Genomic DNA, 14681 nt, shown 5'->3' on the forward strand with positions numbered 1-14681 from the left:
ATAGGTGTCAAACTGAAGAAAAGGTGTATAAAGATGACAAGGAACAGATCTTTACAAACTGTCATTTGGTATCAACCTAAAGGAAAAAAAAATAAAAGTTTATCTTCTGATACATGGCAGCAAGGAGTTGGAGAAGAGTAAGAAAGAATTAAAAAAAATACAGTAGTTCATTTTCCTGCAATCTATAGCTTTTTCTGAGAGAATATATTCAATCTCCAAATTTAATTTCATTATTAGATATCTTTCTTTTGTATAAAGACTAATGACCATCAACTTAAAAGAAAATGGTAATTCTTTAGAGGCAGTAGACTGCAATGTTAAAGAAAAGAAAGCTTGTACAGTCTGTATCTATTGATAGCACTGGATTTCTTGCCCCTGTTTTTGTCCTGATGTAGTAAAAGAACAAGAAAAATAATATAATGGAAATTCTGAAAAGTTAATTTGGAAATTTTAAGGGGTTTTTGCCATTTTGGGTTGTACCAACACAAGCACGTTTAAAGAACATTTACTTATCCAGAACTCTGCAGAGATTTTTTTTCATTTATTCATTTCAGCCACTGTGATCACCCAACTTGGCCTAAATACATAGGATTTCTCATTTTAAAAATCAAGGTTCAGTCTTAGTAACTCTTCTTGTACAAGAGAATTTAATTAGAAAAACTCATCTGCTTGATTTAAAATTTGTCAGTGATAGTGAATCCTCCACATTTGATTGAGAATGTTCTGAGAGTTAATTTACCTCATTGTTAAAAATAGATTTCATTTTTTATTTGGCTACTGAATAAGATTGACTTGTTTCCAGTCCCTGCTCTTTCCTGTGAGAGTGAATGCTCCATCACCAACATGTTGTTTTTTACAGAGGTAGAACAAATGTATTCCCACCAAAATTCTGTTTGTTCAGCTAAGTAATCACTGAATCTCTCCCTTTCATCTTGAATCATTTAAACATGCTTATATTACAAAGACTAATAACAACCTAAAGAAAGCAACCCAGGCTAATTAACACTGTATATCAAATGGAGGGATTCCATAAGTAAATAGGCTTCAAAAAGTTTGAAAAAAACTCTCAGTATTTCTCTAATTGATAACAGGTAGAGGAACCAAATAGTAGGAAAAAAGGTATTTCCACTTAATTCAGAGATGGGAGAATTAGGTAAATCTGCAGATCAAAGAAACAATAATAACATAAAAATTAATTCTTGATTTGGAAAAAGGATAAAACAATAAGAAGAAAAGACTAATAGGATACAGTTGGTGATTTTACATTTGAAAGGATGCAAAGTAATCTGGAAAACAAGGATCATCCAAAATTTCCTCAACAGCTACAGGTATGCTACTTTATTGTGTAGCATTTCGTGTTATTATGTGTGATAAAACTGTTTTGCTTGTTTGTACATGTAAAAAACTTAAAGTGTTGTTCACACAGGACCGAAAAACAGTTCTTTTCAGCGATCAACTTCTTATTTTTCTATTTAATTGAAAAGAGTAAACTGTATACAACGGTTAGGAAAAAAAGGAAACTAGAACAGGATGGAATGCAATTCAGGTTGTGGTTTGTGCTGGTTGTATATAGCAAAGGTAATAAAAATGGCAACAAACCTCAGGGATCAGCTTACATTATTTGTTCTCATTGTGAAAAAGAAAATGCTACCTATAATTAATAGGTAGCATTATGGGCACATAACCTTTGGTTTATCTTAATATCTTTCTGAAGCAAAAAGTAATTTAATTTATAAGGGATTTTCAGTCCTTATGAAGCAATCAGATAAAAGACAAATTCAACATTGGAAGTTGTTGCAATATTATAGCTGTCACTTCAATGTACAAAGCATTCTTCTAACACAAGCAGGCAAACAAGGCAATCACAAAACATGATTTGCAGTCGTTAAGTTCATTAAGGTCATTTATTACATAAAACTCTCATGTTAACTAGACTGAATTTAAAACCTTAAAGAGGCAGTTAATAGTTCCAGTCTAGAGATAAAAGAAACTGAGTCACATCAGGAAGTTTCACGAACTTCTTGATGGTTGCATGGGATAGTTTACATTCTAAATCTCCTTTCAGACCTTGTACGAAAATTGTTTTCCCGATACTTCACCAAACAATGATGAGAAAAGACGATTTGCTTACCTTTCAAGCCTCAAGGTTTTACTTTGAAGCAGTCATGGCTTTAGTATGCAAGAGCTTTAGTACACCTATATGATCACCATCATCATCATGGCTAGGCTTCGCGAACGAAGATTTGGGAAGGACTCTACCCACAATAGCTACAAGCGTGCTGGTGGCTAAAGAGGCCAGTTAAAATGAATACAATGATAAATTGCTTCTCTCAAGTAAGTGGAGATTTGTGAAAATGAAATTATCAAGTATCTTAAAAAGATGTGAGTGTGGAAAGTACTCGAGGTTCAGTGCATTTTTATTACCTACCTAATTTTGAAAGGTTTCGACTATTTTTGCAAATACAAGTTTTATCTAAAGTACCATATTAACAGTAATATTAGAAGTGCAAATCCTTGCACATAAACCAGTTCATGGTAAAATTAATGTCCTAGTAAGAAGAGTCTGAGAAAGCAAAACACTCTTCTAATGCTCTCATGACCCTTTAAATGTGTTGTCATCTCAAAAGTTGTCCTTACTGTACAATGAAATAAGTTTAATTTCTCTCCACTCAGCAGAAGATGGTACTAGACTAAGTGACTATGAATGTAATAAAGCACTTTATCTATACTGTTAATATTAACTCTGATGTGCAAATGAAGAATTTTGTGTTGCATGCTTCAATGGTTGTGAGATACTACTCCTTACAGTAGTGAAGGTCACAATTCGAGCACTTTTCAGTTATTTGTGATGTAAGTCATGGTTCTGCAGTTCTCTAAGACTACACAAATTATGTCTGTACTTAATATCGATATCAAAATCTCCTCTGTTGGCTTATATACTCTGATTTACGAGCAGAATAAGCATCACATTCAAAAAGAGGCAAAGTCCAGGTTACAGTTAAAGCACATCCTCCTCTTTCACACACAGCAAACACAGCAGTAGTGTCCACACTCTTTTTTCTTCTGTGTTGGTTTGGGGTTTGTTTGGGTTTTTTGAGCTTGGTATGAATCATGCATTTAAAGAAATAAATATTGCTTAAACCTAAATATTATTGTAAGATGTGAGATTGTTACTAATGTTGATGATTGCACGTTATCAACCTGATCTTCAGGTAAACAGGAAGGATTTCAGCATAAATATTGTAAAAGCTAAAAACGAGATCCGGTATGCATCACAAAAGGTAGAAGAGAAAGATAAATAAATTTTTACAGAGACTTACATGAAGAGAAAAGAGGTACTAGTGATACGCATTCCTTTGCAAATACACTCAGGCAGGTACAATCCCAGTGGCTTTATCAAATCAAAACAGGCCCTGCCTAATCATTCAGGCTTTGTGACAGAAAAGTAAATCAGGGAATCCAAATTCCCCCTGGTAAGGGAAAGATATAAATTTTTAATGAGAATGTGAATAATTTATTATCTTTCCCATAAAAAAATATTTTGAATAATTTGTTAATCTTAGTAATAATATGACAAAATATCTAGGGAAGAATGAAAGCAGCAGAGTACGAAGGATATGATGTTCATTTTAATTAAATTATTCCTCCCCTACAGAGAACAATTTTAAGATCCCATTTGTCAAGAACTGGAGCTATGGTATTATTCATCCAGGTTATATCTTGTAAACAAGGAGAAATATATAATTTTGAGGTGAACATATAGATATTGGCATACTAAAGTATTTATCAAAACAATTAATCTCACAAATAATTCCACCTCAATTCACACCACAGCACTTAGAATACATGCCTGACATAAACATCTACATTTTCTATAATTTCAGTGCAACTGAGACAGTTGGTTAAATTTAAATTCTTCAGTATTTCGGGATTGTCTTAAATACCTGAAATTCAACAGATTCAATTGTTAGCAGCTATTATTTCAGTTGATTATACGCCGTACCACTGAACAAAATATATTATTTAAGCGTATATAAAACTCATTATGGGATGTTTAGGGGAGAGAAGACAGGAGGGAAAAGAGAAAGACCAAAGCAGATGAGGGATGAACAAGTATACAGAACAAAGATCATGGAATCATGGCTGGGCTTCGCGAACAAAGATTTGGGAAGGGCTCTACCCACGTTTGTTGCAAGCGCGTTGGTGGCTAAAAAGGCACGAGAATAAAGATAAAAGAACACAAAAAATGCCAGTTATGTAAGCAGGTGCTGACCAGTACTGCTGTCTGACAACACCTCAGGCTTGACCACTATCCTGTACTCTTATTAAATCCTATGTTTATCTTCTGTGTAAGCACTCTCTCTGTCCTGAGCCTCTGCGTGAGTTGGTCACTCACAAAGTTCAAGCTGGACTAGCCAGCAAGTTGCACAAGGCCTGAGTGTCAGCTGCTGGGGAGACTCAGTCTAAGGCCAGTCATTGGAGGGAACAGTGTTTTGCATGAGCTGGATGTCAGCTGCTACCCAACATCGAGTCAGACTAATCAGCAAGTAGCAGGAGGCCACCTACTGTGGTCCGAAAATCAGCCGGATTCTTAACTCTCACAGTTTGAAGTTCACATTGGTTTGAAGCACACTAAGCTTTACGCTACATCATAGATCCTCTTAGATGTTAAAACTCCTTATTCAGCAAGATTTTTTCTGCTACTGGTAAACAATGTTGGATCTAGTTATCATGTACATTGCCAAACTAAAGCCTAGCCAACACCAACTCTACGAAGAAGGAGAAAATGCATATCTGCATGCCCAGCACACTCTGACAGCTTTCCTAAACAATTCAAACAACTAGTCCTGAAGACTCTGTGACTAAACTAAAACAAACAAACAAACAAAACATAACCAAAAAAAAAAAAAAACCACCTGCTTTCCTTTCTATTCCTTGCTGACTGCAATTCAGATTGATATTTCATGTAATTCCAACTCAGAACATTTTTGGAAAGCAACAGAAGTATGTACCTATTGAAGGGTTGTAGAACTGTAAGTAGAGAAGGGAGACAAAATAATCCAGAGAGCTCTGGAACATGTGTAGAAGCAAGTTAATTGTTTGGCAGGACAATTATGGAATGATTTGATTCTATAAGTTTGACTTGTGTGATTGGGTTTTACACAAATACAAGGCAAAAAGAGACATTCCTGTGTAACATACCAGGGGCTGAGCTACATTACACTGAATTCCAAAAGTGACTCCAGGTACCTCCTACTATTCACAGTCCCTCAATACAGCAGTTACAGACAGTACCAAGGGTTTGCAAGAGCCTTACAGTTGTCTCCTAAATACCTGTGCCCACTGGAGCCTGGGCTTCTAAGAACATTTGATGATACTTGGAATGAGAAAAAAAGAGTCAGAACAGGTACCATGTAAAAAGCTTAACACTTGGGAAATAAGAGCTTTCAAATTAAGCTGAAGTACACAATGTTCTGCAAGCCTGTTAAACCAAATTCTGATTAGGAAAATCCTTAAGGATTCACTGACTAGAGTGTGAGTCACTGTAGTGAAAATTCTGTTACCACTGTGGGTAACAATTGTTGTTTAACTATTGAGTGCATTATATATATCTATATCTATTTATATTTTTATATATATATATATATATATATATATAAATATAACTTGACTTGCCCTTAGCTTCTATCTTATAGTTGAGGCCCATCCTTCATTGACTAAAAGAAAAAAAAAAATCAATTAAAGCATTTTATGAAAGAGTTCTAGAAAAACTCAGTATATGAAAAAAAGAACATTAATTCAACAGTGTAATTATCAAGAACTCTTAAGGCATAAAAATTCAATGTTGAAAGATCAGTTTCAATATTTCCTTCTCGTATTTATGCTTTAAAATAAAATCTATGCCTCAGACGGTTACTTAGTAAGATAAGTTTGAATTGTGATTCTCTTGTGGAAATATATAGTAATTAAAAAAAAAACCAAAACATTAAAGTTGAAAACAGATAGCTCTTCTTTTCCTCAAGCCTTCATAACTTCGTGTGAAAAACTTGAAATTTTATCATAAGCTTCCATCTCTGAACGTTCTCACAAAAAAGGTTCAGTTTCTTTCCTACACATACCTCAACTCCTCATTTAAAAATGTTAAGGTGATATTGTCAAGAACTCTCTAATTGTTGTCAGTATCTTCTTTAGGAAAAAAAGATCTCTGTAATTGTTCCAAGTTTCCATACCTTTTTTTTCCATTAATACCACTGCCAGTAGTATGTTTGGGGTTTTTTTGTTTGTTTCTTTCTTTCTTTCATTTTTAGTCTTCTGTCCTCTCTCAGCAAGGTTAGACATACAACTCCAACATACCTTCAATGCTTTGCAGAACTCAACAGCTGAATAGACAAGGAAAGTCAGCTTATAAACACAAATGAAGAAAAGTTATATTAGAATCAACAATTTTAGTTCTCAGTCAGAAAATTACAAGCTAGTTTAGGGAAGGAGGGAAACTTAGTCTTCCCTGTATATTTAAGGTGCAGCATGGATGTGGAAGGGTCTTGTACAAATGAATTGATGGCAGACAGAGACATGTTGTGATTGTTCCAAGAGCAGAGGAGGACAGGGAAAGTGGATATAAAGTAGATGTCTAGAAAATCAAGCTTCTTCAGTTCTGCTCTAGAAACAATTGTTTGATACTGCCGGTAATTTCCCCACCGTGCATGTGCGGCTGGAAAGAAAAAGATTAGTGTAGATAATTTTTTATAGCCAATTTAGAGCTAGACATAGATTTACTGGGTAATTTACAGGATGAAACAAATCTGTGTCTCTGGAGTTTTCACTGAGTTTATTACCTTAACAGGTGAAGGCTAGAAGCAAGAATCAGGAAGAGGGGAGGAATTAAGCAGTTCTGTCTTATTCAAGGGCACATTCTGACTCCGTCTTCTCCATCCACAGCTGTTATCAAATAGATTAGCAGCAATATGCTATTCTCAGTCAAAATTAATCATCTTTTCATTTTCTAGCTTTATTGAAAATTAAGGAGATAATTTCTTATCAAGTTATAAAACACAGTAGATATTTTTAAATAGAGAAATAAGCTAAGATAATGCGAAATAACAGCCTCTCCTGAGGCTGATTTGCATAGTTTAAATGCTCTGAAGTACTATACTCTGGATGTTCAGTAACAAATCATAAGATTCTGATGGAACCTACTGCACAGCCTAGCTAAAATTTGTGAGGCAATTATAGCTTGAAAATATGTTTTCCATGATAAATCCACATGGGAAGTCTTATGTGGATCTGCATGAGACTATGCAAAAGCTGTGTTTCTGATGTCTTCCCTTCTCTTATTTGCATCCTGAATATCTTTTTATTCTCTCTTCTTTTGCAGCATCATGAGAGCATGCTGAAGTAAATAAATCATTTCCTTATACAGTCAAGGGAATGTACTGTTCTACTTCTTCAACTCAGGGGATTGTTTTTAAGAAAACAGTAACAGAGACCTTTTGCTTATTCTTACAGTGCTGCCTTTCACTTCCTGAACTTCAAGTTATTTCACTATAAAGAATTCCTGATTTGCAAAAACATATAAAGATATGTCTATACCATATAATCTATAAAGAAAGTAAAATTCAAAGGTAAAAGGAGGGTATATAACAGGCCCTATAAAATACGGCCTGAAGAGATTGCAGAGAAGTACAAAGAAAAATATTTAAGCTTTCTTGTTCATCATATTAGAAGGCACGAGTGCCTTAAAACAGGACACAATGATGTCTCTACGTGAGGGTCTCAGGTGTGCTGTGGCTTTAGAGAGCTCTCCCAGGTTTTCCATGCTGACAGCAGAGACAATCTGCACTCAAGAATGCCACCAGCTTGAATGCATTGATTTTGTCAGCATATGTCTCTGCAGATAAATATGGCTTGGACTACATCATTTCTGCTGTCCCGGTACTGAGCAGTGACACATCCTCCAAAAACAGCCTGATTCTCTCTCAGCTGTAACATCAGAACACTGATCTTTAGAATGGTTTCTCCTGGTTGAGAGAGGCAAGTCAGGATGGTTCAGCAATCAGAAAAATGCCATATACATGGATTAGGAAGGGGTCCCATGTCTTCCCTTTTGCTGGAAATTTCACAAAGCAAATCTACCTCTGTATAAGTTTCTGAGTGCCATGATGCCACTTCAGAGAAAACTGAGCAAGAATAATGCCAGCTGAAGGTCACACAGACAGGTATCCAAACATGGCCAAGAAGGAAAGTCATGGTGTCTTTGCATATGCTGGGTTCAAGAAGGCTGTTATTTTGTGGTGATCATAAACAGCAATTTCTTTAAAGGCATATGTAATCTTCAGAATAGTACTTCAGCTGCCTGAGATGTAAAGTCCAATTAGGTGCAGCACAGCACCACAACTTCAGATTTATTTTGCTGAGAAAATAGATAAACTGTGTGAAAATACCTAAGCCTTGCAAGAAAAGAAACTTAGTCAGAATGGTGGTAACACCTTAAGGACTCAGCAAGAAACTACTGAAATGAAAAGATATAAAGACTCTATGAAGAGAAAAAAAATAATTTGAGGGTAGCAACTCAGCAATATCATGGATCAACCCATTCTGAGAAGGAGGCTGACCTGTCTCAGAAGCAGGAACAGAAGTAGTAGGGTAAAAATATTGAGATGCTAAACTTGATCTGCCAAAGAGAGCCCTTTCCCAGAAAAAGAGAGACGGTAGAGTAGAAAGAAGAGAAATGTTGCAGTCCTGTGAGCTGAATGTACCCACAGCTTGAGGAACACCTCCAACCAGAGCCACTGGTGGTTGACTTCAGAAGGCAGCCTGCCTGCTCCTTCCTGAATGAATCTTGTGTAGCACAAGGAATTGATGTACCAGAGCTTATGAACTACTTAAGGGAATAGTACATTTATTGAACAGTTCCACCAGAAAAGTGAAATTTGATAGTTTCAAAAGGTGAAAATTCAGGAGAGGCAATAACATAAATGAAATGAATGAAAAGTAGATAAAGTTCATCACAAGGAAGACTTGTATAGATGAAACAGGAAAATACTTAGACTAAGGAAGTTTAAGGGAAATCTGGCACCTGTATCCTCCAGAATTTCAATAGAACTCTAATCCCTTCAATTTTCCTGTGAAAATGTGTTCCAAAAAGAAGGGAAATTTGAATATAAAACAGTGAAAACAAGGAAAGCACTTTTTTTTTAAAGTGAATCTCCTAATTATCACAACTTCTTTTATTGTGGTTTGCAGTGAGGTCTAGGGGTTTCTGTATGTTCCCTTCTTCTCCAGCTAATTTCATCATTAATAACTTTTTATGAAGATAAAAATACGATAATATTGCACATGTACCTGGCTGTTCAGTCTTTTTATTGCTTGAATGTCCCTTTCCTACAGAATCCATTATCTGACCATTGACTACTTCTTGACACAACCTCTTATGTAAGTTATACACATTATAAAGTGTAAAACTATTTCTGTTGTTGTGAGTGAGTGACCAAAGTATGGTCACAAAATGTAGTTAAAACATGCAAGAGGAAAGAAAACCTAATATTTTCCAACACGTTTTCAAAATAGTCTACTAGAATGGAGAACTATTTCTCACAGTTCTTTTTTTTGTGGCTCTTCAAGTCATTTTATGATAACAAAAGCATAATAAAAGAGACAGAGGAACGAAGGACAACCAGGGCAAACGAGTATGTTAGTTTTGTTGTTTTTTCAGTGTTTGAAAGCAATCACAAGAAAAAAACAGACTGTTCATGAAGAATTACTGAAAGAAAAAAGCAGATGCAAATAAGTATAGAATTAAAGATGAAAGTCTTGAAATACATTTTAGCAAAATGGCCTGAGGACCTGAACAAAATTTATGCCATTTCTTAGGTGAAATTAGTTTAAAAGCCAAGTTATCTGTAATCATAGTGGACTGTACATGACATAAAAAGTATGCTAAAATGCTTTCCCAAACAACGTTGAATAAAATATGAAACTATAATAGTAATATGCTTCCAAAGAACATACATAGAATCTTAATAGCTCAGATTTGATTGTCATCAAACTGGTTTAACACTGCAGGCAGCTTTTTGGAAAATGTCTCCCTAACATTAAACACATTTATTAAATATATTTTATCTTTCCTTCTTAAGGACTTGAGAGAGTTAATAAATACATATACTTTACTCTAAACCAAAGTTAGAAGGCTAAATAAAGAGTTCTCAGTAAAAAGGGAAAAGAGATAAACACGATACAGGTGACTGGACTGCTTAAAATATAGAAGTCTCAAAACACAAAACTAGTGCTGAAATATGGAGAGAGATATCTAAAGAGCAGGTCCTGCTAACTGCCCCGTTTATTGATCCTGTTTGATGCTACAAGGAGTCCTTTACAACAGACAGGCTTTGCCATAAACACAGACAGGCAGCTAAGCCATAAAATGTAACGACTAGAGGTTGAATGCAAAATAACACCTTCAGCGTCAGGACGGGGCAAAGAAAACACAGTTTGTGTTCCTGGGAAACAGTACCATGCAGCCAGTACACTTATGTTGCTACTGGGAAGCCAAGGCAGGGAAAAAGGATAGTCTACTATGAGTAACAGCTCCACGGCATGGATAGTATTTTAGCTTTCTTGTAAAAGGATGATGAAAAAATTATTCCCAGATTCTCAGCCTATCTTGTTATTCCTTCAGTTTTTAGAGGGAATGGGGAAAAAACCAAGTAATTAATCAGCAGCAAGCACAGTTTTTTCACAAGCAGAAATGTTGCTCATAAAATGATCTAGCAAATACATTCCAGCAAGTCTATCAAGAATAATATTAAGTTCCAACATATTTTCAAAGTATTCTTTCTTTGTTATAGGGAATAGTGGCAAAGCACTAACACCTGCATCTAATCTGATCTTCGTCTACTGATCACATCATAAAATATTGCAGATATAAAAGATAAGTAGCAGAAAGTGCAATTTATAAAGATTGCCCTGGTGCTCTAATATTTCTGTGAAGTGATTTCATTGTCAGTTTTACTGTGGACATGAATTAGATTGTTTTGGACAGTTCCTCACTGCTTCTGTGAAAAAAAAAAATAAATATGAGGTCGTGACAAAAGTTACAACTTTTATATATGTCTGTGTAAAATGTATATATAGAAAATGATACAATGTCCAGACCAATTCTTATGTATTTTTTTTTCTTCTAAATCCTTATCACCCAGAAATTTTGTTGAGGCATAGTAATCTGCAAGGAGAGACAACTTCTCCTTAACTACAAAACTACAAAAATTTTACTTCAAAAATAAATTTCTTAGCAATTACCTTTTTTTCCACTCCATTACTTCATGTTTAAGGAAACTGTAATTTGTTGCAGGATATTTTGAAAAAATAAATATTTGTAATACTTTAAATATATTTTAAATATATTTTACTTTTCCAGTGTATTCATTTGCACGTCTTACATTTTCTCATTAGAAAAAAATAACAACTTTTAAGATGCCTTTCATTTTCAATTTAATTAAGAATCTTAACAATTAATGCCTTCCTACCTAATAGGCATTTTTATAGCAGTGTTGCTCATCTTGACAATCCTAAAATACAACTATATTTATTTGCACTTAATCTTTGAATAATAATTTGAATAGTAATTTAATTTTTAATAAAATTCAAATCCTTTCCTAGGAATTCATCAATACTACATTATTATATGGGCTCATTCACCCTTCTTATATCATACTTGTAGCACCTATCATGAGGTCAGGTTACATTCCTCTTGTTTCTCTTACACAGAATCATCACTTTGTCACCACACAACATCTGTGCTTTGATGGTAAGATATTATTTATAAAAGAAACTATATTTCGAAAGTCTAAGAAAATCACTGCAGGAGTGAGGAAAGAAAGAACAATACACAATTCAGAGGAATTTTACTGGATGCACCTCTGATTATTACTTAGTTATTTTAAGTAAAACAAATAAACACCATTCATATCATGCTAATTCTTGTTTCCAAAAGGAGCCAGATTCAACACATGAATTATGAGTTGCACTCATACATCAAATATTACACACACTCTTGATTTCAGGGATTAAAAAAAATCATACCATATAAATAATTCAATAATAGAATCATAGAATATCCTGACTTGGAAGGGATCCACAAGGATCATCAAAGTTCAACTCTTGGTCCAGCACAGGACCATCCCCAAGAGTCACACCATGTGCCTCAGAGCATTGTCCAAGTGCTTCTTGAACTCTGTCAGGCTTGGCGCTGTGACCACTCTCTTGGGGAGTCTGTTCCAGTGCCCAACCACTCTCTGGGTCAAGAACTTCTTTCTAATACCCAACCTAAACCTCCCCTGACACAGCTTCAGGGCATTCCCTTGGGTCCTCTCACTGGTCACCGCAGAGAAGAGATCAGTGCCTGCCCCTTCTCTTCCTCTCACGAGGAAGTTGTGACTACAATGAGGTCTCCCCTCAGACTCCTCCAGCCTGACCAGACCAAGTGACCTCAGTGGCTCCTCACACAGCTTCCCCTCAAGGCCCTTCACCATCCTTGTTGCCCTCCTTTGGACACTCTCTAATGGCTTCATATCTTTCTTGTGTTGTGGTGCCCCAAATTGCACACAGCGCTTGAGGTGAGGCCGCACCAGGGCAGAACAGAACGGGACAATCACCTCCTTTGACCCACTTCATTCAAAGTAGAATTCCAGAAATTACATACCTCGTGGTTGTTTAAACAGAAGATGGAAAACAGATTCCTTGCTGGTGGACTCTGACAGGACAGATGCATTGAAATTATGACCAGACAGCTCACGATCTAAAACCAAACAAACAAAACCAACAACAAAACAAAATATTCATGGAAACTCATTTAGAAGTCAAAATTTCCCTAATATAACAGATTCATAGAGAGCGGTTTTAAAAAATATATTCTTGAATGGGAGCACATGGCCCTTTTTTCCCCCCTTTTGTTTAAAGGTTCTTCCAGTATTTTCCTCATTGTGATGAAGTATAGATATCATATGGATATCTTTCTAAACAGAATTAAAATAAAATAACACACCATCATGAAAAAACCACAAATTTTAATGTGTTCTCATTTAAATAACATCTAGAGATTACAAAATAAATTGTTTTGTAAATTAAAATTCAAATAGCAATGAAATCCCATGGTGACATGAAACATTAAGAAAAAGCTTGGGAGAAAGGGGTTCAGGACTAGAAGTAGTGACACAGTTGCAGACAAGAATTGGTTTTTGTTGGCAAGTTACTGGATCAACTAACAGATCACTTCATAAAGACTGGATTTAGACATCATTTACATTATTTCACTGATTACTCTCAATGTTGTGGATAATGAAAGATGAGATAGGAAAAACTGGTCTGAAGTCCAATTTTATAAAAAGGCTTTGAAGCTGTTGAAGAAGCCAAAGGAAATGCCTTGTTGGAAATACATCTAGTAGTTAACTCCAAGAATCTGAGCCCAACAGATAGACTGTATCTGTATAATATGTCATATAAAGTGTGGTAACACTGAATGATGAACTGCTGACAGGAAGATATGATACCCGGGACTCATCAAACAGCCAGAAAAGACTGTCATTGGGGGTTATGAAACAGAGTTAAAGTAGCTTTAAGAAACAGAACAATGATCAAAGATGTTCAGGAAGGCAAAGAAAAGCTCTCTTGGCACTACCAAACTTCTTGCTTCTTGTGAGAAGAGAAGCAGCCTCAAAATCATTTCACCTCAAGAACAAAGTTTCAGGTTTTGGAAACCAGCTTAGAGGTTTAAAACAAAATTTGTAATCCATGAGAAAATACTAAAAGAATTGAAGGGCCCTTTCCAAATATTAAAAGATGGGTGCACAAGAAAAGCCAACACCCCCATTTTAATATATCAATAAAACAATTATATCATTGTCTTTCTTTACCTGAGAGACTGCAATGGGAGAAGTGAAGCTATAGGGAAAGCTTCCCCTATAATGCTAATTATTCTGAAGGAATTCTTTATTTTTTTAATCCCAGAATGCTAACAAGCTGAATACTGTAAATTTCTACTACTAGAAGAGTTTTATAAAGTTTCTAATATCTCTTATTTATTTTTTCTTTATAGCGATCTACACATTCAGCTAAAAATTTTCACAGAACTAGCTAACTAATCGCTGGAAACCTTTTTTTTTTCCTCTGAAAAATAATTTCACTGTATAAAATTAAAAGCACTAGGTTATGCTTCATGACGTTCCAAAAATGCATTTATCAGTTCAGAAATGCATTTATATATTGCACATAATTTTTTTAATTGGTAGCTGACATAACAGTTTGAATTATGTCAGAATCAGAACAAAGTGACGTTAGCACTTCTAAATCGATTATATGATTGAAAATAATTTTTTCTCACATCTTTACTATTTCATTCTAAAACTGACATATATAGGCAATAATACTTATGCCCAATGTATTTTGCCTGAAAGAAAATTAAGAGTAATTAGCAGACTTGCCTCTGAGTACTTAGTTCAATTACATAATAAAGTCAGAGAAAGCAGCCTGAAAATATTTTGCAGTGCACATTTAAAAAGTGGCAATTCTAGTTTGGAAATCTTTAAATGGAAAAAGACGCAGCCAAGCTACTGTGCATGCAACCTTCTCTAGGACACAAGGCAAGTTTTAATAACCCACAACATGAGACACTTTGTACACATCCTTAC

The 14681-nt window shown here is 35.1% G+C and overlaps 1 protein-coding gene across 1 annotated transcript in view; it reads right to left on the reverse strand.

Moving 5' to 3' along the window:
- The window catches only part of CFAP47 (cilia and flagella associated protein 47), a 277322-nt gene that overhangs the window by 49426 nt on the left and 213215 nt on the right, over window positions 1-14681 (reverse strand). Inside the window, exon 57 of the mRNA XM_039380204.1 lies at window positions 12698-12793. Within this exon, the coding sequence (XP_039236138.1) occupies window positions 12698-12793 (96 nt within the window). The remainder of the gene's footprint in view (window positions 1-12697; window positions 12794-14681) is intronic.

The sequence above is a fragment of the Pipra filicauda genome, unplaced genomic scaffold, assembly GCF_003945595.2.
Source record: "Pipra filicauda isolate LSUMZ 115617 unplaced genomic scaffold, ASM394559v2 scaffold18_size4552066_pilon, whole genome shotgun sequence".
NCBI classification, from domain to species: domain Eukaryota; kingdom Metazoa; phylum Chordata; class Aves; order Passeriformes; family Pipridae; genus Pipra; species Pipra filicauda.